The sequence below is a fragment of the Alligator mississippiensis genome, chromosome 1, assembly GCF_030867095.1.
Source record: "Alligator mississippiensis isolate rAllMis1 chromosome 1, rAllMis1, whole genome shotgun sequence".
Lineage (NCBI taxonomy): Eukaryota > Metazoa > Chordata > Crocodylia > Alligatoridae > Alligator > Alligator mississippiensis.
Genome location: NC_081824.1, coordinates 128916337 through 128941422, shown reverse-complemented (window position 1 = coordinate 128941422; position 25086 = coordinate 128916337). Strand labels below are relative to the sequence as shown.

General features: G+C 41.2%; 2 protein-coding genes across 5 annotated transcripts in view; one reads left to right on the top strand and one right to left on the bottom strand.

Moving 5' to 3' along the window:
• KATNA1 (katanin catalytic subunit A1) overlaps nucleotides 1-12636 on the top strand; it is a 30066-nt gene extending 17430 nt beyond the window's left edge. For all 4 annotated transcript variants that reach the window (XM_014605527.3, XM_019488338.2, XM_059713902.1 and 1 more), the window contains exons 4-11: nucleotides 60-240; nucleotides 3183-3304; nucleotides 4926-5031; nucleotides 5421-5579; nucleotides 6689-6815; nucleotides 7879-8013; nucleotides 8650-8776; nucleotides 12281-12636. In XM_014605527.3, coding sequence (XP_014461013.1) covers nucleotides 60-240; nucleotides 3183-3304; nucleotides 4926-5031; nucleotides 5421-5579; nucleotides 6689-6815; nucleotides 7879-8013; nucleotides 8650-8776; nucleotides 12281-12479 — 1156 coding nt within the window. In that variant the 3' untranslated portion in view covers nucleotides 12480-12636. The remainder of the gene's footprint in view (nucleotides 1-59; nucleotides 241-3182; nucleotides 3305-4925; nucleotides 5032-5420; nucleotides 5580-6688; nucleotides 6816-7878; nucleotides 8014-8649; nucleotides 8777-12280) is intronic.
• A 2863-nt stretch (nucleotides 12637-15499) lies between these two features.
• GINM1 (glycosylated integral membrane protein 1) overlaps nucleotides 15500-25086 on the bottom strand; it is a 31429-nt gene continuing 21842 nt past the window's right edge. The window contains exons 5-8 of the mRNA XM_014605528.3: nucleotides 22286-22442; nucleotides 20729-20859; nucleotides 18245-18408; nucleotides 15500-16405 (exon numbers count right to left, since the gene is read on the bottom strand). Coding sequence (XP_014461014.1) covers nucleotides 16297-16405; nucleotides 18245-18408; nucleotides 20729-20859; nucleotides 22286-22442 — 561 coding nt within the window. The 3' untranslated portion in view covers nucleotides 15500-16296. The remainder of the gene's footprint in view (nucleotides 16406-18244; nucleotides 18409-20728; nucleotides 20860-22285; nucleotides 22443-25086) is intronic.

The following is a 25086-nucleotide window of genomic DNA, read 5'->3' as shown; positions in this document are numbered from 1 at the left end:
AAGATTTGGCAGTGTTAAGTAACGCCCACCAATGGCTTTTATGTATCACGACTAATCAGACCTTCACCAGGACCAAGAAAACGTCAGTCCGCTCCATGCAATGATTGCAGAGGTCACAATAACCGTGCAAGTGCAGCAGTGAGGGGCCCTCACCGTCCTTCTCGAAATCCTAATGATAAAGGGAAAGCAGTCCGGGGCCGAGAAAAGAAGGATCAACAAATCAAAGGAAAAGAGGAAAAGGTAAAAACTTGTGGGTAGCTTCATTGTATTTCTATGCCAGGATAATGGTGCAAAGGAAATTTAGTTTGAAAAAATTGATCAGCTGTAATGTGCTTTTTATATTCAAAGCAGTGTACACACAGAAAAGCTCAAAAAACACGTTAGTAGATTTGTTTATGGAGAAAGACTAACACAGAAGGGTTGAATGATTGGTTGAAGGTTTTGCCTAGATTAATTAACAGCCAGAAATAAAATTAAGTGCTGACTTTTTGCATCACTATTCTGTGGTATCCATGAGATTAACTGATTATAGCGGTAACAGGAGACTATTATTAACACGTAAAATCCACTTTTGGCTTTCCCAAATCAAAGATTTTACTGTATAAACAAAGGTCAGCACTTCCCACATAATTGTTGGAGGGACCTTCTTAATTTTTATAATGTCAAAGTGCTTGGATACCACGGTCATGTGTTTAGTAACAGAAACTATTTGGTTTTATTTTTTTAAGTGTCTAGATCCAACATGTATAAAGCATTATATGTTTTCACATGTTAAATAGTTAAGGGACAAATCCAGTAAGTAGTAAGTAATGCATGCGTTTCATACTACTTGGTAAGAAATGTTCTGCTCTCATTGAGGTCAGTGAGAGTCTCGCAGCTGGTTTCAGTAAGAACACGATTGAACCCTAATGTGTGAACTGGTAGCTTGATGCTCTATAAAGAGGGAGAATTTCTCTCTCTTTAAGGTCGAGAAAAGGGGAGAAAAGCAGGACTTTAAATTCCCAACACCAAATCCTAGCTGAATAATTTATTCAATGGGAGAGGAAAGGAAGAAAGTGAGGTGTTATCTTAGAAGCTAGCTGATTACGTGGATAAAGCTTTATTGGTGCCAAATATTTAGCATTTCTGTTTTTATTTAAAAAAAATTAAATTAAACTATTTTTCTAACCTGCTCTAACAGCCACAGTATTCAGTTTACAATATATAGGATCTGAAATCACATCAACACCAAAAGATTTCACAAAATAATATATTCACAAAATATTTCACTTTCCAAAGTGAAGTTCTGACAGGAAATTAAGAAAGAGTCTTGCTGTTTCAAAATACACATCTAGAATTTTTGTTTTGAGACCATTTTAATTTTGTATTAAATAATAGCAACGTTAATAATAACAATAATAGTAACGTGTTAATAATATTAATGTTAATAATATTATATTATATATTCTAGTCTATTATCTTTATATATTATTAATAATAGTGACATGTTTATGGTTGGGAAAACAAAACCCTTCAAATGACCCAAACAGTCTTTTTCCTGGAACTTTTCTGTGCAGAGAGTTCTCAAATTTTCAGTTACTTTGAAATCTGTAAGTTCTTCTATCCTTCTGCACAGTCTTGATTATTACTTAAAGGTACTGTGAAAACATGAGAGAGGAAAAAATGTTTTGTAGGACATGAGGGCAGAATGAGACCTAGGTTTCCACAAAACTTTCAGCCACTGGTGAATATAGATTTCATAGATATTAGGGGTAGAAGAGACCTTGGAAGATCATTGAGTCCAGCCCCCTCCCCCGGGGGCAGGAAGTCTGCTTGGGTCAAAGGATCCCAGCAGGATAACAAAGATAGTGTCGAATAAGCAGTTGTTGGGGCAGCAAATCATAGTATGGCTAAATTCTTAGAATAAATAAAATATGTATGCATGAGTTAGGCTACTTTCATAAGACTTTGAGGACCTTAAAAGTGATGGGATAATAGATACCTCAGACTTCTCCTTTACACAGTGCCATCTCCTGTTATTGTGCCCAGTCTTGCTCCATTGAAGCCAATGGTAAATAACTTGATTTCTTCAGGTTCAGAATTATGTGCCACTAGGATGACTATTCCCCTGAGCCTTGTTCATTTTTAAGTGAGAAATTTATGAATTAAAATAAATTCAAAATGTTTATTGTCATAAAGCATTGTTAAGTGAGCTTGTACAAGGCCCAAGTAAAAAGTAGGACAGTTCATTTACAGTGGAATAATTAAATACTATGCAATGTAAAGCAGTGATTTTTAACTGGGGTGTCATGGGATCCTGTCTGAGTATGCCACGGGGAGCAGTGCAGTATTGGCATTGTTAGCTGTGCAAACACCTACATGGGATTCACAGGATAAACCCAGAGATTTCAAATAGGTATCTGTTCTAACCAGTTGTGGTCTTTTTAGAACTCTTTGCAACAAAAAAATAGCTCTGTTATTTTCCCATAACCAAAAAAGTTTGTGAAAGGTAAGAGCTGGCATTTTCCAAGAGGTACCTTGGGTCAAAAAAGATTGAGAATCACTGGTATAAAGAATGCATGAATGTCATTTAACTTTGTGTTTGAATAACGCTGAACCTCCTCATGCATTAAATGTGCACATTGCCATAGTACATTATCACCCACTCTGGAAAGAAAGAATAACTACAGTTACATTTGAACTGATTTTTTTTTTCTTTAAGTCCTTGTAATATAAATAATGCCTATCTTCCATTTGTGGAAAAACAGTACCAGTTCTATAGGCTGATTCTGAAATTGGAATGTAGTTTAGTAGCTGGAAGGAATTAGATTAATCCCATGTTTATTTTAATGGGAGTTAGGTGCCTAAGTAACTTTGTGGATCTAGGCCTGAGGCCCTACAATTATTTGAAGCAAATAAACTGCAATGACTGGCAGGAGACAGTTAGAAAAATATGACTTTTATTATTTTATATTTCTAATAGTTAACATGTATAAAAAATATGAGAATGGGAACATAATGGGTTAGTGTTATCTAGAACAGATGCATTCCTTGCCTTGGTAGCTGAGATGACATTCAGGTTTCTTAGCCAGTTCTGAACTTCCACGTTGTTGGATAATAGTGTTGTAATTGAAAAGCCAAAAATGTATATGCAGTACAGCCCTGGTATGGATTTTGTCACAACAGTTTTTTGTTTTTTGTAGAACAAATCCTCTTCTGATATTTCAGAATCTGAGCCAAAGAGATTTGATGGTACAGGATATGATAAAGATTTAGTAGAGGCTCTGGAAAGAGATATAATTTCTCAAAATCCCAATGTGCGATGGTAAGTCTGAGTGTTATCAAGCTTGTATTTTTGTGCTTTTTTTTTTTTTTCCTCATTGGAGGGTGGCTGTAATTTCCAGGGTTAAGGCTTTTAATACATGGAATAATTGTATCTACAAGAGGGATTGGCAATATTTTTGGGCAGAGTGCCAAAAATACCTGTGACCTTGACTTGTAAGATGTTGGTGTGCCAGGGCTGCATAACAGGAGAGCCATGAGGGGCCTGATCCTTGTTGTGGCAGCAGCACAGCCCTGGCCCCTTCCCAGCCATCCGCCCCAAGGCACATGTGCCAAGCAAAATGCCATCAAGTGCCATTCTCTGGCACCCATGCCAGGGGTTGCCTACTCCAGATTTACAAGTTTTCTTTGTGAGTTGAGTGGGTAGCTAAACTACTTTCTTTCAGTGTTTATTGAAAGAAACTTAATATGATAAAAGACCTTGCCAAATCCATGTTGTATCATGGTACATCAGCAGTGGGTCCCTTTTGAAAAAAGCAAAAAACAAGTGTGACCTCTAATTGGCGATGTATCATATTTTCTCCCATAAAACACACCCTGGAATATAATACACATCTTGTTTTTGAAAGGCAAAAGAAAAAAGATTTTTCTATAGTTTTCATTGCATGCAGCTCAATTTGGGCAGGCTGTTTTTTGTGGGGGTATATTATATGTGAAAAAAATAAAGTAATTCCTTTTATAGTTGCCTTTACAGACAGCTTCAAAACCCAGATTCATACAAAAACAGCTTTATTGCTCAGCTCCCTTGTATTCAGACTATCACAAGACTAGGAGGTTTTTGTGAGGATTCGGTGAGAAAAGCTTGTGGCTAATAGGCTTTTTAGAAATGGTTGTACTTTTTGTGTATCAATATAAAAAGGGAAAATAAATATTTATATACTAAGCTGAAATGTGTGGGTTTTTTTTTTCCTTGATTTTTACGTCAGTTCAAACTTTAGATTGGAATTTAAACATTCTTAGAGCAAATGTAGACTGTTCCTAATGTCTTGCAGAACGTTACTTTTTTAGCCACTTGCTGGTTTGTGTGGGGCCACTATGGAGGATGCATCCAAAGTGAGGTGATGCTACAAACTTAAGATAGCATACAATGTTTCTCATTCTAATAGAGGCAGCTCTAAAGTTTACCAAATGCTTTACTCTTGAAAGAGAATTCTCAAAAACAATTTTTTTTTAATCCCTTCCTTCAATACGCCTTTATTAATTGGTCTTCAAGCTTTATAATTTATAGTTGTACAGATGAAAGGTGTCAATTAATGTCATAGTTCCCACTGGGGAGAAATTTTATAGCACACATGGTGCTTACTTTAGCATGTTTCCCCAGACTGCCTTATCAACATATTTCCTTTTTGGATGTGGACGGAAGGGTGAGGGTGTGCGCAGAAATGTAAATTAATCTGTTAATTGCTTGGATGCACTCTGGAACCTGTCAGTCCAGTGCTATGCATAGAGATGAGGACACTTCTCTGATATAGAAACTAAATTAAGCTCAGTTCATTCACATTTTCTATTAAATAGTTATTTGATGATGAGTGTTTGCATCTTGAATTGAATGCTGGTATGACCCTTCTGTTACCATCTACTTAAATTCCTTTCTTCTGTATCAGGGATGATATAGCTGACTTAGTAGAGGCCAAAAAATTGCTCAAGGAAGCTGTTGTCTTGCCAATGTGGATGCCAGAATTCTTTAAAGGCATTAGGAGACCATGGAAGGTAAGAAAAAAATCTTATTCTATGACATATAGTGAAATTTTTAATATCTGTTCTAAGAGGAGCACCTGAAGTTATAAGTGTTCTATGTCTTATGAAACCAACCTTCCCTCCTAAACCAGACCCCTTAGGGGAACTAGTTTCTGTTCTGAATACTAATCAAGTTAAGCTATAAAGTAAAATAAGTATATGGTTATGGGCTGTATTATTGGTATTGCTTAAGGCCAGTAATATTACTCTAGCTTGTAATGCAGCTTGGGCAAAAGCTTCTATTGAATATTTTAATTCTGAAGCTATAAAACAGCTTCTTATGTTTAGATTGTTGCACTGAATTTTCTTCACTAGGTTTAATGCTCAACCTTAATTTCAGACTTTCTTTTTGTTTTAAATAGGGTGTACTGATGGTTGGTCCACCCGGTACTGGAAAGACCCTCCTTGCAAAAGCTGTAGCTACTGAATGCAAGACAACATTTTTCAATGTCTCTTCATCAACACTAACCTCAAAATACAGAGGAGAATCTGAGAAACTTGTTCGCCTGCTGTTTGAAATGGTGACTGAGAGCTCTTTGCAGGGAATAGTGGGTTGTAACTTCATCTCTGGAATAGTGAAACCTAGGCAAGAGCTAAAACAATTAGTAAATTACACCTCCAAATTGCACATACAGGTGTCTGTAACGACTTACACTGCAGTCTAGTCATGGATATGCATATTTTTAGCAAATCACTTTAAAAATTGACAAGGGTTCAGCCTTCAATTTGGTATATACATTAATATGATAGGTTATGCTTGAGGCCATAATTCCCTGGGTTCATGGGACTACTTCAGAATCTGAGTTTTCTTATGAAAAAAGATATGTTGTTCTTCATGGTTGTGAAGAAGACTTAGAAGCTGGAAACAATAGAACCAAGGGAGTGATTTCTGCCTGAGTTGGCAGGCAGTCCGAATCAGTAGCTCTGAGAGGTGTAAAACTGAGTGCATCACACTGGGATGTTAACTCAAGACTCGCAGCTTGAAGTGGGAGACTTGGCAGTCTCATGAAAACAGAGAGTGGCTGTAGAGAAATGTTGTGGCCCTGCCCCCTCTGCTATTTATTCATATACTCCAGCTGCTGTGGACCTTGTGATGTTGTCCATGAACCACTGGGAAAGTGAAACAACTGCCACCTTGAAGTGGAGTCTAGGCCCATATTGTGAGGCATCTAAAGGCTGCTCTACACCAGAGAATTATATTCCTATAAATTTAAGTGTGAATTTAAGCCTATACCAGAATTTATTCTAGTATAATTCCCCGTGTGAACAATCATTCTAGTTCTGATGCCTCCTATTAAGTGACTGCACCCTTGACAGTTTTGGGTAGATGTGATGTTAATTTGTTATGTAGGGCTGTGAACAGTTGCCATATGAGACCTTGGGGTTATTGTGCTTCAGTAAGTCATTGCTATATGCTGTTGTGTCATTACTAGTGAAGCCCCAGATATGTATAGATGGAGGTAGAGGTGGGAGAGGATACATACTTGTTGGATATTTACACCTGTTGTATTCAGTTGTGTTGCATTGTTGTGCTGTTTTATGGATGTTTCTGGAGACATTAATTTAAAAGAAATAAGGTTAAATAAAGCCTGAAATATATTAATGCCATGTCAACTTCTGATCTCCCTAGGCTCGGTTTTATGCACCAACAACTATATTTATTGATGAGATAGACTCTATCTGTAGTCGCAGAGGAACCTCAGAAGAGCATGAAGCCAGCCGTCGGGTGAAGGCAGAACTGCTGGTTCAAATGGATGGTAAATTAATTAGCAATTGGTGGTTCTGGATTAGAGGAGAAAATATAAAGGTTCAAATTTCCTTGACCCAGGGAGTGGATAATCTAATTACAACATTTTTAAAAAGGAAAATTAAAAAGAGGTGCATTGATTGGCAGTAGTTCAAGTTCCAAGACACTGCAGATACGTTTAATAAGTGCTCCTTATTGACTTCCCCACCTCTCTCCATAAAAGCCATCTCAGTATCCTCTTGCAAACTGAATAACTAAGCTTTCTCAATCTTTGGAGTCCATGTTATAACCCTACTTTTAATGCTCCCACAATTTTTTTTCTCCCTAGTTCCACCAATAAAGTAAAGCAATAATTTGCAACTGAATCCTTGCAGCCTCAGGGACAGCCTTCCTTTAAGAACTGTCACGTAGAATTCCAGGTGACTTTCTATTTGTTCTGTAGAAGCGGCATAAGGTTATCATCAGTTACCTATGCTGGTTTAAAATTCAGATGATACTACTTTAATCTTGACCTTTCATTGACTCCATTCCCCTCTTGCTGAAGGAAAAAAGGATGAAGCTGGACAAAAATGAAGACACTAGTTTTTTTTAATAGCTTTTTCATAAAAACTGCACACACAAGTCACTTCTATGACTAGTCTGTCATTTGCTATAAAAGAAATTCAGTTTTACTTGTGCAGAATGTTAACTTTTAATTTTATCTTTGCTAAACACTGCAGAAATGTACTTAAAGAAGAACATTTCATCCTGGGTTTTTTTTTTAAATGCAGTAATTTAAAATTGCTAATCTGCAGAGTGAGTTATGACAGGGTTCCACAAGTAAGAAAATCCAGATTATTTAATTCTAGCAACCTGATGCACCTCTCACTTCGATCTGTAGGGGAACTTCTGTTGGTTTAACTAAAAAGAAGGTCAGACCCCTATAATCTTGCAGTTTATAATCACAGCATGCCTGGTAGAACTGAAAATTAAAGTAGAACTTCAACACAGTAGAGGAGCTCCATTAATATTACAGAGTAATGGGTGCTTTCATCTGCATATATGTATGAATTTCCTATCCCTATCTAACACAGGTGTTGGAGGGGCATCTGAAAATGATGATCCTTCCAAGATGGTTATGGTACTAGCTGCTACTAATTTTCCTTGGGATATTGATGAGGCCCTAAGACGAAGACTAGAAAAGAGAATTTACATTCCTTTACCATCAGGTATAACGACTTCCTTTTTTTATCTTGGGTATGGGGAGAAGATCAGAAACTAAGATCGCCATTCCTTAAATTTTGATACCTTTTATATTTGACTGATTAGATTAGATTGAGATATAGCGAGGGAGGTCTAAAATTTAGAAGCGCCTTGGGGGTGAGGTGGGGGTGGGCAGGGCAGGGATATGCAAACATACGTATTAGCTACTTTAAAAGGGGAGATGGGGCTGCTGCTCCAATGTGTGTAACAGCTGGTATGCTGTGACTTACCTCTGCATGAGCCTATAGTCATACAAGTGAGCCAAATTGCCCTAGCTGACCTTTGACGAAGCAGGGTTAAAGTTGGAGCAGTTTTGCTCTGCTTGTATCACTACAGAATTATGCAGGTATAAACAGCTGCAGTCTAACAGCTTGTATATCCCTGCCCTGTGGGCTCTCTCCCTCCTCCCCCAGAGGTGCTTTTAAGTTTTAAACCTCTCTTGCTATATATCTGGGTCTAATCTGAGACCCCAGTCGAATATAAAAGTTATCGAAATTGAAGTAATGGCAATCTCAATTTTTGATAGTGATACAGTTGTTACATCTATCTTGTCTTCAGAACATGGGTTGCATTGATTTAACCTTTTTGTGTGTGTTGTTTAGCAAAAGGCAGAGAGGAACTTTTACGAATAAACCTGCGAGAGCTTGAATTGGCTGATGATGTTGACCTTGAAAATATTGCTGAGAAAATGGAAGGTTATTCTGGCGCAGATATCACCAATGTATGCAGGTATGTTGGTTGCAGCCCTTATATAGACAAACTCATTATTTGATAATGGTTTGCCATAGTGGGTTTAACATATTTCAAACCAAGTAGTTCTTAGTAAAATACAGACTGATTTAGGCACTCTTGCAGTTTAAAATCTAGCAGAAAAGCTAGCTACTACACAACCATTTATTTAAATTTCTATTCCACAATTTCTAGATATCATAAAGGTAAAAAAACAATTGCGACAGTCCTAATCAAAATGGTATATTAATGAAATGTCATGTTTTGTTGTTTAAACTGAATTATCCCTTTTGTGTGAAGTTTTCCAGTCCCTGGGGTGTTAGTTTTAACTTGCAGAGTTTTTTGGATCATCCCATTGAGGTTCTGAGGGTGCATATCCCCACGCAATCATAAAAGATTAAAGCAACAGAGAGCCATGTCAAGTGAGATGGGAATCCTCAGAGTGAAGGGATGCCTTGCATAAGGTCTACCTGGGCTGCCATAAAACCTTAATTACCACTAAGAGCAGGGGTTGGCAACCTACAGTCCACAGGCTGGGTTTGGCCTGCAAGAGGTTTGGATCTGACCTCTGAAGGTCCAGTTCAGTCTGTATTATATGAAGGGCACACTGCCAACTCCTCAGCTGTTTTTATCATCTTTTTGCTAGTGGCATGGTGAGATTACCTTTGAGTTTGTAGCTAGCTGCTGCGTCTCATGTGAAGGGCTGCTCTTTGGTCCCTGGAGGAGATTGCTAGCTATGGCCCACATTTGCAAAGGGTTTCCAACTGTCCTGGAGCTTTGACCTAGTGGGAAGTGTGTGAAAAAGAAATAGTACTTTGAAATAGTACTTCACAGAGAAGGAAGGAACCTGCGGGATGATTGTTTGTAATTAGTTTAGCTGTCAAGTATGCCATGAGAATTTTCATATTAGAGTAAAAGGATTGTTTAAACACAAATTAGCTGCTTTAGCTTTATCCTGCAGTTACATGCTGCATTTCTTTTGTGGTGTAATATTTTTGTGTAAGTCAGCTTGTGTCTTGCTGCTCCTCCAGAGGCTGTTCTGTTGTTTGTAATTATACTGTTGATGCTGGAAACTGAGCATGAGATGGTGACGCACCTTGTTTAGGTGGTAATACTCCTATAGCTTTTTCTTTGCATGGATTTATACTGTATGAACACTCACTTGTTCCTGTCTTTTTCCTTGGCGCTTACTTGAACAATCAGTGTATTAAAACCCATAATTTGGACTTTACTGCAGGAACAGAGGATGCCTTTGTCTTCTGTAATATTTTAGCATTTTTATAATGCTGTGTTTTGAAAGTATCGCGTAAATCTTAATTCATTATAAAGCCATTAGGGCTAGTTCTAAAAATCAATTTATTCTGTTTCTAACTATGACAAACACAAAAAACAAACTACGTCTTGGATTGAAACCAGGTTTTTTGATAGAAAGATGGAAAGTATTTATGTTAAGGCAAGTTAACATGACTTGGAATAGAGCACAGTCTCTGTAACCGTTGTAAAACAGCTCTTTAAGTTTCTAGTTGAGGCTAGAGAGTTAGTACTGATTCTGCTTTTTAAGGCTCAATCAGTACTGTAAGGGTGGTGTCATACGTTTAATTTAACATTTACTAAGTGCAGTTAAAACATGACCAAATGCACATTTAAGCAGTTCAGTACGTGTTAAGTGCCATTGTGGGTTGCACAGTTGCTCCCTTTCAGGCAAGGATTATCTAACCTATTAACTTTAATAACTCACAGCATTCCAATAATTTGCAACTGTTGCAAATAAACACATGGCTACATCCTAAATGGAGCATCTTTAGTATCCTTTGATATGCCATTTACTTGACCCCACCAGCAAAGGGACTTGGATAGCTGAGCACTGTGCTGACACACCTTGTGCTCAGTTGATGTGTTGGTATATATAAAATGGGAATGAAAAGTTTGTTATTGGGATTCTCTCCTGTCACAGTTCTAGGCCAGCTTAAACAGACAGAGCGCTTGTCAGCAAGTTTAAATAAGTACAAATACTATAAACCTGCATCTAACATCCAAATCCTTTCCTGGTACTTGTTTGTGGTGCTAAGTAATGTCCCTTCCATACCTAACAACAAAAATACAAGAAAAATCTTAGCTAATGTAGTTCATACCCTTGGGAATTTAACCAGAATTTAATTACAACAACGTTCACTCATGCCATCATCTCCTTACTATAGCCAGTTGTTGCTCTGAATCTCGTGGCTTCTTTCATCCATCAGCATGGAACAAAATTGAGATTGTATTATTGCCTCCCATGGGGCTGGGGCTATCCTTTCAGCTTTTTTACTGCCAAATCGAAGCAGTAGCTGGAATTTGGTGAAAGACTTGTATTAGAGACTTAGTTATTTTTGGGTATGAACTTGCTTTTCTGACTTAAACTTATGGTTTTGGAACTTGAAGATTTCAGCAAATAAGTTCAAGCTGTGCAAACTGAAACTTCATCAGTCCTTTTTGTATGTAGACATTCAGCACAGCTCAGTATCTCCTACACTCTTGTTGAACCAACAGAGGACATCTAAATACAGTCAGTAAATGCTTTGATGTAACAGGAAAAAAACAAGGTGTACTTGAAGTCACTTCAGTACAGGCTCACTGGAAGCAGCAGTTGGAGGTGCATGTGACTTGAATATATTCTGTAATCATTTTGTCCCCTAGCTCAGATTGGCCACTTAGTTATTAATTTTACAATGTGAGACAATAGATACCTTATGTAATACCTTGGAACCAAGTGTAGAGCATAAAAAGCATTCAGCATTAAAGAATAGGACTTGTCTTTAAAGTTAAAGAACCCTCCTTGCGCTGTGCTTCCTTCTGTTTACTGCATGCTTCTGAAAGCCATGGCAAACACCAATGGGAAACAGCAAATTTGGCACTGAGGAGGCAGCTTTAAATGGGCACTTTTAATGGTTCCGTTAAATCCCCAAACATACACAAAATTAGACTGGCCTACATGCTGTAGGCTGCTGTTCCCTGGCATAGGTTGTCTGGAAATGCTTTAAGCATTTAATGCCCTAATAAGCATCGTAACTTGGCACATTCAGATTATTTGGCCATCCCCAGTAGCTAGAAGTGTTACTTTCATTAGACTCAGTTCTGAAAAGAATTTCTCTCCAGTTTTGTCAATAATTGCTTGTCCCTACAGCGATGACAAACATGCTCCATTTTGAATACTGTATCAAGCAACAGGGACAAAGCAAGATGCACTCGCATTACTATTGCATATAGCCAGTGACGCAGAAACTTTCCAGGGTTTGAGGGGTTGAATTTCAAGGATCCTACTGCAGAAGGAAAGGGAGGCCCATTGGCTAGAGTGTCTGTCTAGGGGGCCACATAAATATCTAAGGTAGAATGACAGCTACGATGAACGTTTACAACTCTTGGTTCTCCAAACTGAAATTGTGGCCTAATTTGAATGTTTAGTTTAAGTCTTAAGCAACCAAACCTACCTTCATCCTAAGTAACTTTTTTTTCCCTGCCCTACAGAGATGCATCATTGATGGCTATGAGAAGGCGTATTGAAGGCTTGACACCAGAAGAAATCAGAAATCTTTCCAGAGATGAAATGCACATGCCTACAACTATGGAGGATTTTGAAATGGCTTTGAAAAAGGTTTCTAAATCAGTATCTGCTGCAGACATTGAGAAGTATGAGAAATGGATAGTTGAATTTGGATCATGCTAAGACCTCTTAACCAAACTTACTTTGAGAAACCTGCCTTAAGTCTTAAAACAGCTTCAGAAGTGATGAAAAGTAGTTCCAATGCACTGAGTGCTATTTTTTAATTTTTGTAATTATTAAGAGTAACATGATTCTAAATAAAATAATTTTTTAAACTGCAGGTTACCTCTACCTCTTGAATTAACTCAGACCAGTCCTCCTTTGCCTATCTGTTAATGTTAATCAAATGCAGTAGTGGGACTTGTTCGCTCTGCATTTAGGACAGAAGCTGGCTTTATGTGATTGTTTAAATTTAGATTCTTGCTGTTGACTGAGATGGAAACTCCAGTTCCAACAGAGTTGCCAATCCATAACAGAGGCAGGAATGTTAATAAGAATTTTTGCATCTGGTAGTCTTGATGCAGTTTTATTAAGCTACTAACAGTTAATGAATTCAACCCAAGCTGGAGAGGTAGGAATAGACCTGATTTTAGGTTATACGGATAACCATTTTTCAGCATATACTATATGACTGAAATCCATTTACTACTATGGCCATTGGCCAACGTTGTCACATATGCAGTCTCATTTTATAGAGTGGATGTAGAAGTGCTAGAATGCAATAGGAACAAGCAGTACTGCTGTGAGAAGAACTGCAGCAAACTAGTGAAAAAAGAGGAATAAGTAGGAAAATCAGGCTGTCACTAGAGAGAGCTGGAGGCTGCGTTCCTGTGGCCCTCATGGTTACCCAGCAGTACCATTGCTGTGGTGAATTATTTAAGGGGGCACTGAGGGAAATGCTGACTCTACAAAGAGCTCTTCAGTACTTGGACCCTGACCTAGGCAAGACCTAAGATGCAATAATATACCTAGTTGAACTCCTGTCATAATTCATTACCTTCATGATGCCCAAAGTCCCACCCTTGCATCTCCCTTCCCATTTCAGAAAGGTGGTTGGATAAACTGCAGGTGGAGAAAGGTATTGCCTTTTGAAGTAGCCAGTAGCCTGAAAGAATTGGGTAGCTGGCAGGTTTTGGCAGTAAGGTACAATTTTGGCTAACCAGTCAGCTTATTGCAAACTGACCCAATATTTCAACTGACACGAAACAGAAATGGCATCAATGACCCAGTACCTGCACTAGTAATGTTGCAGTGTTGTAGCTATTTTTGTAAAGCATAAATAAACCAAAACACTTGTTCAGTTCAGTGCTTAGAATGAGGTGGACACTAATAGTGCCAGCTCAAGGAGGGCTGCTCTGCTTTTTCTTGGCTATGATAATAGACAGCAGCGACACCACTATGATTCCCTGCAGACTTGAGTATAAATGTCCTGTTTTGTCCTTTGGCACAGATGACAAAACCAAAGGAGGAGGTGCTTTGATCCTTTCCAACACCTCTCACATGGGTGAGCTTGTTTTGTGCGCTGCAGTTAGGACATCCTCCTCTATCATGCTAAGCGTTGTTGGCACCAACACGAAACAGTTGCTTTTTCAGTCTGTTGTCCTTTGGAGAGCTATCAGCCATAACAAGTATCTTGAATGGATTTCACAATATTCACTGTAACACCCTGCCACTCAGCTTAAGAAACGCATGCTGAAGCTGCAGAGTGATCCTTATAACAAGTCTGAGCCTTTTGAGTTTTTCAGTGAAAACTTTCAAAAAAAATATTTTTGCCTTTTCCCTTTAAATGTAAGTGTACTAGTGACCTAGTACCACCGCAGAAATAATTCAGTGGTTCTAGGATTGCATGTGTTATTGACAGCTCTCTTAAAATCCCAGCCAAACTGCAGTTATTTTTCCCCTCATTCTGTGTCTAGAGAACAACTCAAATTACACTTACTGACCCCACAACACTTGCCACCATCCGTTCTATTTTTCATTCATTAGCAAGTTAGTTGTTACAGCTATGTAGTTATATTCAATCACTTTGGGGCCTTAAAAAACCCGCACCCCTCCCAAATTTGCAAGGTATTTTCAAATAATTTAAGTTAGACTAAAGCCATGAGTGAAACAGTAATTTTAAAGTCTCCCTGAGGCTGTGCTCTTGTGTCCTTCCTTTAGTAGTGTAAAACATGCACTACTAAAAAAAAGGGAACATCTGCCTCATTGACATCAACCTGCATATAAGGCATTGCCAGCACTCAGTCTGGAAAACTATTATTCTTGCAGCTGTTCAGCTGATGGTTAAATTTCCAGGTGTCTAGTATAGCTTTCTGAGTGGGGAAAGTAAAAGGTAGACCAGCTTCCCCAGAATCACTCTGGGGAAGCTGCCCACCTACATCAAAATATTTTGTCCTGGAAAGATCTGCTGCTCTTCAATACATAATGTTCAGATCTTTTCATTTTGAACCAGTTAGTGAGCAATGCCTGGATGATGTACCAATGCATCATAAAAAAATTGTGACCCTCCCCCCGTCATTTAAAAGAGAGAGCTAGAACTGGAATGTCATGCCTACACCAGGCCATACTCCTATGTGGCTAGGTATGCTTTATATCCTTGTATCTTGGGTAATACATCCTCCTTATTACATTTTCCAGTGTGTGAAGTGCAGCAAGGCAGACCATGGTTTTGGGGCTAACAACCCTGTATGGTGTCTCTTCCTAATGCACTCTCTCTGTGGGAATGTATGTCACTGATAGAGGCAGCCACCTCTCTATGAATTGTCACTACTGCGGTGTCAGCAGTTTTACTGGTTAAAACTCCCCTGTAGGCATGGCCTTACCGTTCTTCCAAGAAATGTGCAAGGAATATATATTGCCCTAGTTCATAGCATTTTTTTAAACAGGACTAGGCAGTCCAAGTGTTCAAAGACCTAGTACTCCATTCAATGCAAGAAACTGCCCTTTTGATCTTAAGTCATGACACTGTAGCAAAGATGGGTATTTATTTCCCCACCACCACCCCTTTGTAACAAATAATTTTATTAGTTGGAATAGCAAGGTCGAAACTAGATTACAATTTGTTTTTTTCTTCAGCTAACATGTTCTGCAAACTGCTGTTTTCTTTAGCTACATTCATTTTAGAACTTCCACAAACCACATAGTTTATTAAACAATTTAAATGTTAATTTATTTGAAAACTCATGGCAATACAAACTAGTCTGGGAAAACTGAGCCTCCACTCAGTACAGTTAAACCAGTCTTTTAAAGATATTTTGCTCTTCTTGCTGAGAAAATTTACATGGTACTGCAGTCCATGATATACAAAAGAGCACACTAAACCTGCCACACAAGTTTACAAGTGCTATCAATTTTTAGTGGAGCAGGGGCCTCATACAAAATTGAGTGTTGAATAAAGTGCTTGAAATACCAAATTGCCTTTCAGTTTTGTCTTGCATACACAGTAACTTGCTATTATAGTAGTACAAATATTTTATAGTGATTATATTTTCCCCACAAGGCACACTCAATAGTAGCAGACCTAAAACGAGGTTGGCCAGTTGTTTGGTCTTACAGGCACATGTGTAATTTCTCTGCTCTACTCCTGTCCCCTGTGCTAGATAATTACCTAGGGAATTCAGGACATCCTGTATTTCATCCCACTACAAATTCAAGGACAGCTGAACTGGGTTCATTTAAGGGAGCCCGTTCTCCATCCTAGCATTTGGGAAATTACTTCACAGAAGTTAAAACCTGTTGTAGCACTTGTGTTGGGAAGCTGCTATTCTTTGCCAAGAGGAGCAGGGAAGGTAAGTTAGTTTTGGGTCTCAACCTTGAGTGTTCCTTTAACGCAATCAGCCAACTTACAGGTTTCTTAGTAAGAAACAAACAACATAAAGTTCAAGTGCCAAATTTTAGGTCAATTAAAGTTTCATACAAAGACTCAAAAGTAAACCCGGTGTTAAGTACACAATTTCTCCTCTACGGTGTCTGGTTTCTCTGGAACATCCGGAAGGAGACTAATTGTAACCACAGGAACAATGCGGATGTCATCCATGGAAAGCAGTCCTCTGAAAGATACATATTACTCTGCATTAGAAAAGGGTAAACACACCAACTTGCACTCTGTACTGCCTGTATAGGAACCTGCTCCTTGGAGGGTTTGGGCAAGCAGCAATGAGGTTTCACATGGAAGTCTGGAGACAGTTCCCCTGTGTTGATTTCAGACAGCTACCTCAAGAGAGCTCTAATCAGGTGCTTCCTTGTGGAGCCTGAGGGCAAAGATCAGGCCTTTTCTGGTTCTGCTTAGTTCAAACTCTCCTGGAAAGGCATAAGTTTTATCTACAGTAGGAAAGTAGCTTAAGTGGCCAATTCCAGTCTGTTCTCTGCTCTATCCCCACTCTGACAGTTGACTTCACCTGCTCTAGTTTAACAGTGTCCTTTGTGTGCACTGAGGGGGCAGGAGGGGACTACGGCAGATGCTTTGGTAAAGGGCACTCGTAAGTAGCTTCTCAGTTTACTCACCCATTATGCCCCTTTCCCTAAGGGCCTCTATAGAGAAACCAGGATCAATTGTACCAATTACACCATTCATTAAGTGCACTAAGAAAGCTGCAGCTGCAAAGTCACATGCCGGGCTCTCCATTTCAAGCTAACATGACTAATCCAAGTGTAAGATAGTGGGAAAACACTAGATAGATCTGACCTTTTCCCTCTTATCTGTTCCCTCTGACACAAGAGATTGGTAGAGCCAGTGCATGACAGCTCTCTCTCAATGGGTTGCTCAGAAGTTTGCGGTCAGAATCTAAATCCAGACTGACTGGTTTAAGCAGTTAAGTATACATTATAAAACCACATAAATGAGTGGTGACCACTACCATTGTTCAGAAGGGGTTAGTTTTTAACACTACCAAGTCCAGGAGAGAAATGTCGACTAGGAAATATATGTAATGGTTTCAATGTTCTTCAGTTCGTCTCAGGAAGGTAGGGCGAGTCTAGTCACATAAGCGCAATGTATTTTATTTGTTATTCACGATGTACTGGGGATTTGGCTCACTGTCAATGCTAAGCATATGGTGTGCAGGCATAAAATTTATGTGGAGGCTGCACGAGGCAAAGGAAAACACAGTTAAGGATACCTGGGATTGCTGCAGCACATTTCCCATTCTCTCTCTCATTTGGGAATTGGGTGTAGCCTTAAGTCTCACAGCCCAGGAGTTAACAAGATCAGAATGACCCATACTATTTTACTTCCAGCACAATGTAGTTAAAAATCTTCATGTCCATTTTCTTAAGCCTATGGGGGATGGCAAAACCCCACACTTTGCTTGTGGAGCCAATGCTTTTTCTCTCTGGCTATCTACTGTGCCAGACTCCAGGTACTGTTTTCCATTGTAAAAGTGTTGTTAACATGTGTCTTATTAATTACCTCTGAGAATGCAGCAGATGAGCTGCCACCTGATGACAGAGGAAGCAGAGAGAAGCCTACGTATTTCTGCTAGCTGGGGACAGCATGAGATTGACTTACATGGTTTGATGGTTTTCAGATCCTTGGTTGAAGCGTAAAGAATTATTGGTAGGGCCATGTTGCATGGCAGTGAGGTTCAGCCAGAGTTTTTGGATCCTATACTTGACCATGATGCCTTTGTGGGAGCTTAAAAGTATCTGGCCACAGATAAAAACTCAGCTCCTAAACTGGATTTCTCAAAGGATTCCTCCTAAGAATTTGTAATAAGCTCAACAAGAATTTTCAAAAGAAAATATTGGGATGGGAGTTGTTTTTTGTTTACAAACTTTTACCTTGGGAGAATACTTCCATTGGGAAGTTAATGACAGTGGCTGCCTCCTTGAAACATTCCTATGATACTTGTACTTCTCTTTTTGGGGGATAAAACATAAGAATTACTTACTTGTGTTCACAGGAGGGAAACAGCATCTTTAAAACTCTTATTATAAGAGCTGCTCCTATTATTCCAACCACAACTACCTCCATCAAATTAAAGAACACAGGGAAAGATTCAAGCCAGAAACTGCACAACTTGTTTCTCAATTGTTCCACCCACTGGCACATCACCTGCAACCAAAGAACAAGATTGTTTATGACCTACTTCAAGGGCAGTTTGTCTAGCTCCTGCTAAGTCTGAAAGCCTTCGGGCTTGGGAGGGTTTAACGAACGCAAGTTTTGAATTTCCAAAAGCTACTGATCCTAGCAGAAAAGCACAGATCCAGTGAAGCCTGACCTAGATTTAAAAAACATGTTCACTGCTGATACCCAGAACAACCTTTCCTATATGCATGTAGCAAAGAAGGGAGAGCTGGTGGTAGAGCAACAGTGTGCGATACAATGGTATATGAATCAGCCATCTGAAGTATGCTCAATACACCACAAGAGGGTAGTATGACCTTGGGTCTGTCTGGAGCAGCACACTGCTGAGTTTGGAACTCTACCATTATGGTAAACATTAGCTGTACTTTAGTTTGACAGCCAAGGTAAAACCAATGGAGACAGTGCTCTTTCTTCCTCTTGCACCACACGCTATACAGAACACACGCACAACAATAACAGTTCTTCCAGGAAGGGAATACCCAGAAAAATCTTCCCATTTGTCATGACTGGTGCTGACTTCTATGTGCTAAACAGCAGTTGCAGAAGTGCTGCATTTCCTGGAAAGTCCCTCCCCTTCCCTGCAAAAGCTCTATTCATTCCTTCCCCAAAAATTTACATTTGCAGCTGCAGCCTCTCTTACTGAGATCAAGCTGCCTTTCCAAAAGTAGCCTGGCCTCTCTGCTTACACAATGATTTAAGTTGCAGCAGTGAGGAGAGAGTCCACACTTCATGTAAATAACTTTACTGGTCAACAAAAGCATCTGTGATAACATCTTTACATTCATCACCGTCTTGAACTCTTTGCCCTTCCTCTAGAACAAAAGAGCAGGGGCATAGTCATTGACACCAGTGTGAAAATAATTTATAACCGAAGGAAATCCTTTTTACACAACAGAGTTTGTGAGCCTCATAGTGAGGTCAGAGCTCAGTATGATTTAGACCAGGGGTTTTCAACCTTTTTGGGTCAGTGTACCCCTGGCAGCCAGTTAAGAAGGCAGAAATCCCCCAGCGGTCAGATGAGGCGGGGCGGGGAGGGCGCGCGCGCGCGGCAAAGATAGCAGCAGAGGGTATGCCCAGTTGAAAACCCTTGGTTTAAACCAGGATGGTCTAACTCTCAGCTGCTGGTCCTGCTTCCCCCACCCCATTGCTCCTGCTGCTGTCACCCGGGTCTCCAGAGGCGCTCCCCCTCTGCTTTTTGCCCCTGCCTCTGGGGGCAGAGAAGCATAGCTTGTAGTGGTGTGCTGCAGGGGTTCATGGGATTTTAGGAAGAATCTTAGTCATCAGTTTTCAGAAAGCAAAGCCAACCACCAACTCATTACTGTCAGGAAGAAACTCCTGCTACGTATAGATTATCCCTTACTTGTCTACTTTTAGGAGTTTTCTTGTGTTTTCCTTTTAAGTACTGACTGCTAGCCACTCTCAGAGAGAGGAGGCAGGAGTCCTCAAGTCCTTAGACAATCTGGACAACCAGACCTTAGACAATTGCAATTACTACATTCCTATAACACATAACAGACTATAACCTCACTGAGATTGCAGCTGTCTGGCTGTGCCTACACAAGCAGCAGACTGCACAGTTGTTACTGCAGTAATTTAGTACTTGCATAACCAAGTACTAAATGACTGCGCAGTAACCAGTATTACTGTGTCATAGTGTCTCCGCATTCTTTTTCTGATGCTACTGTGCAGTAGCTTATTATTACTGCACAGCAGCATCGCATCACAGTTAGTGACCCCAACACTACTGTGCAGTAGCATCTCATGTAGATGTGGCATCTGGGTGCTTTTTCAGATAAAGCAGGAATGGGAACAAAAACTATAACCAGCCTCTGAAAGATGCACTTCATAAGCCACTGTACAAATGCAAAAGAAAACCCCAAGACAGAATTCTGAAAATGAAAAAAACTCACACGTTATTCTTTAAAAAACAAAAAAAAACCCACCAAAAAATCCCCAGCTTTTAATGCTCTTGCAGAAGCTATATATGTTTTTATCTGCTGCACTCCTCAGCCAGATATGCATGGAAGTAGGCTTATAACTTTCTACTTGCTTCTGAAGGGAACAGTATAGATACACCTAGAGAAGTTATTATAGTAAATTTCAGAACCAGTTAGTACAGTGTTAATGGTTCAGTCTTTATCAACAACACCCTAGTACTGCAACCATCCATTCCTTTTCTTAGATTTGCCACCAACTCTCATCCATGTCTGCCACTAAATGCCAAGAGAGAAAACTTACTGCTCCTTTGTTAACCGGGCTTTAGAAATGTACACCAATAAGAGATTACCTTATATGAAGATGGAGGCTCTGTTCCAAGAGGTGTCTCTGGTAACTTGCCAGGTAATGTCTCTTCATCTACTGTAGTTTCTGCTTGCCTGAGGAGGTACTGACTGGTGGTTTGCAATGGATCCTGAATGTCTACTAAAGAAAGGATTAGTTAAGAAGTTAAATGTTTTAGCCTCCCCATTTCATTACACTGTAATGCAACAGCTGACAAGACAAGCTAGAAGTAAACTACGTCCTGGTTGACGCAAAAATGAACATGAGTTGCCAGTGTGACGAGGTAATAACACTCTTTCTTGCATCAGCAGGTCCATCATGAGCAGGTCTAGGGAAGTGATAATTCCCCTCTACGCGGCACTGGTGAGGCCGCAGATGGAATACTACATCCAGTTTTGGGTACCGCACTTCAAGAGGGATGTGGATAATCTTGAGAGGGTTCAGAGAAGGGCTACTCGTATGGTTGAGGGCCTGCAGGTAAGACCCTATGAAGACAGAGATCTGAATCTCTTCAGCCTCCGCAAGAGAAGGCTGAGAGGTGATCTTGTGGCTGCCTACAAACTCATCGGAGGGGCCAGCAGGGAATATGCAACACTGTTTACCAGGGCACCCCTTGGGGTTACCAGAAGTAATGGCCACAAACTGAAGGAGAATAGACTTAGATTGGACATAAGAAAGAAATTCTTTATGGTAAGAAATTCTTTACGGAATTCTTTGGCCATTGCCAAAATATGGAATGGGCTTCCAAGGGAGGTGGTGCTTTCCCCTACCTTGGAGGTGTTCGAGATTAGACAAACATCTAGCTGGGGTTACTTAACCCCAGCGCTCTTTCCTGCCTGGTGCAGGGGGTTGGACCCGATGATCTACGAGGTCCCTTCCGACTCTAGAAATCTATGAATCTATAAAAGAATGTTGCATTTACATGCACGCTGCACAGTTATCAGCATTTACAGGGAAGATGTAAATCAGTGATTTTTTTTCATTTGACCTCTACATGAACTTTGAACAACACAGAGGTGGTGCTACCAGGTACACTTAACTGTGATCAGCAGTTATCTGCTAAAAGGTGAGAAAAGATCTGATTAATGTGACCTAACAAAACTGCCAGAGTTTTATTTACAAAACTGAAGTCTGAACACATTTTTCAATACAAAGCAAAAAAATGAATAACCAAAGCCATTCCCTATAGTTAATAATAAGCCAGACAGGAATCTCCTCTATACTTTGCATTTCCAGTCTCAAGAAAGTGAGCTTTTGAGAATATTTTCTTGTAACATTAAGCCAGTAACTTTTTGCTATGATGGCCCAATTAATGCCAACATTTCAGAAGAGCTTCTGAAGAAAAAGCTAATTTGAAAAAGAACAATAGGAATAACACATGGACTATTATAGCAGAGAAGTAAACCACAGCAACCAACGTCCTTGCCTGGTCATGAAGAGACCGTATCTCTGGCATGTCCCTTCACATGTGCACATCACAGTTTCCCTATCTAGAAAACAGGAATGGCAATCCTTACTTGCCTTTATGAAGTGCTTTGTGACTGATGAGCTAACTATGACATACCTTTTCCTGGGAGGTTGGGAAGTGTAAATAAGACATCATTATCCCTGGGGATGGAATAGAGCATGCTTTCTTTCAAAGGAACAGAGTAGTTGGAATGTCTCAGGACTCTCTGGTCCTTAACTAAGATATCCACCTCAGTAACTTCCTCCTGCTGCACCTGCAAAAGGAAAAAACATTTCAATATTACTGTTCTGAGCAAGGGCGAGGAATAGGAGTGGCTGAAAACAAGTAGTGAGTAAAATGGGCAATGTATTCAGGGCTGGATGTACAGAGCTCACTGACAAACTGACCGTAAACTCCTTTTTATTTATTTAATCATTTCCATGATTTCTATCATATCCAAACAAGTGATCTTACAGCATGGGCAGGCAAAATATGGCCCATGGGCTGGATCTGGCTTGCCAACTGACTGGATCCAGCACACGACTGCCCCCATAGTTCTCCACATGAGACTGAGACTCCACTTGCTCCTGCCAGGGCAGCCTGCGCCACACTCCTGCTGGCCCAGGCCTGGCCAGCAAGCAGCTTCTAGTGGGGCTATTCCCAGTGCAGCTGCAGCTGGCCAGATGCTGCTCTGTTCACCTCACCTCCAGCAGGAGCCACCCAAGTGAAGCTTCCTTCCTGCCTGCCCAGAGTGCTGCAGCAGGGGGAAGAGCAGGAGAAGGAGCTGCCACTGGAGGCAAGGGGAGCAGAGCAGCACCCAGCTGGCTGCAGCCGCACCGGGAACAGCCCTACTGGAAGGTATGTGCGCTGGCCGGAGTCGGGGCCAGCAGGGTTCTGCTCCCCTCGCCTCCAGCTGTGGCTACTGCTCCTGCCCCTGCCGCACCACTCTGGGTGGGTGGGAAGCCTGAGCAGGGCAGCTCCTGCCCACCGCATGGAGCTCTGGCTCCAGCTCCCAGTTGCCTTCCACCTGCTTCTCCTGGCCACAGGTGGCTACTTTTCGTGGAGCGGTGTGGCAGGAGCAGCAGCCATAGCTGGAGGCAAGGGGGGCAGAACAGTCCCAGCCAGCATGCACAGCTTCTAGTAGGGCTGCTCCCAGTGTGGCTGCAGCCAGCCAGGTGCTGCTCTGCTCCCCTCGCCTCCTGGTGACAACATGAGCCCGGCTGGCTGAAACTGCATTGGGAACAGCCCCACTAGAACCTGCGTGCTGGCCGGGGCCAGGGCTGGAGGGTGCGGGCGGGAGCACAGTATGGGCTGCCTTGGGCAGGACTCAGCCCTACGCAGAGTGCTGAAGGGGAAGCTGCCGACTGGGTGAGCTCTGCTGCTCACATTTAACTGTTCACATACTGATAACCAGGAATACCTTACTGGTTATCATTTGGCACAAGACAGGGAACAGTCCGGCAGGAAAGTGGGGTCACGGTGCCCCTGAAGGCAGGCAAGAGGGAGGGAGGGAAGAGCAAGGAGAAGGAGGAGGGGGACTAGTGCCAGGTATGGCAGGGAAGCAGTAGGGAAGCCACAAGAGGCCTGATCCTTCTTGTGACAGCACAGCCCCAGCCCCTTCCCCATTATCCACCCCAAGATGTGCGTATACCCGCTGCCAGCAACAAGCTGAGCCAGAGCTCCACAGACCCTAATTCAACCACTTGCAGCCTCTCAGCTGCCTGCCATGGCCAGCCTGGGCTCCGGGCAGGCTGGTGCTGCCTGCCATGGAGCCTGGGCTGCTTGCAGCTGGCAGCATGGAGGCTGCAAGCAACTGCACTGGGGTCTGTGGAGCCCTGGCCCAGGTAGTTGCTGGCACCAGGTACACATGCACCTTGGAGCAGGTGGTAGGGAAGGGGCCAGGGCTGTCCTGCCATAAGAAGGATCCAGCCCCTCGTGGCTTCCCCACCATCTGCCTGCCCCAAGGCGTGCATGCACCTGGTGCTTACAATGATCTGGGCCAGGGCTCTGTGGACCCCACTAGAGCTGCTTGCTGCCTCCCCACCACCTGCTGCAAGCAGCCTGAGCTCCCCAAGCAGCTGTGCACTGGCAGCAGCAGGAGGCAAGGGGTTTTCCCAGCTCACTGTTGCTGCCTGGAGAATGAGTACAGGTAGGGGCTGCTCCCTGGTGGATGGATGTTATCAGTTAACCATTTAACCAGTAACATTCCAGGAGTTTAAACCGGTACTTAATTAATCAGTAGCTACATCGCTAGTATAACCCAGACGAGGTCTGCAATGTGGAAATTTATCAGCCAAAATGAATGCTGCAGCAAATGCAAGTAGCAAGTGTGAGCTACTGGCTGAATGCTCTTCTCGGGCAGTGCTCACCAACTGCCTAGCAACACTGTAAGCATATTATTCACAATCTGTTCATTGTCTGCTCATAACCAGCAAAAAAAACCCTCGAAAGCCTCTAATATAAAAAAGATACAGTTTAACCTGCTAAAACTAGCAAAGTCATTCAGAAAGGAATGCCTCCTATTTTTGCCCCTCAGCCAAGTATCACTGAGAAAATATTAAACCTGCACAGAAATTGTTTACATCCTCACTGAATACGCAACTATTTTTCAACCATCTCCTTCTCCATCAGTCATCTGTTTCCATTGGTGAACAAAGTAAAAGTCCTTGTCCTTATTACACAACCTCTGCTGCTTCACAGTCATCCCAAAAATGTTGCACTTGTAGTCAGTCCTTCAACCTCTGAGCTGTACAGTGGGTGGAGACTGCCTCTGTAGTGTGCAAGCTGGTGTGTAAGTGAGCCCTGTCTAGCAGAAGCAACTTCAGACATGCTTCTGTCAGGATGGGCCCTCTGCATGCTGTGTGTCAATTTCTTCAGGGTCTTGACCTCTGAGATTACTAAGGCAAGAAGTCAATAAG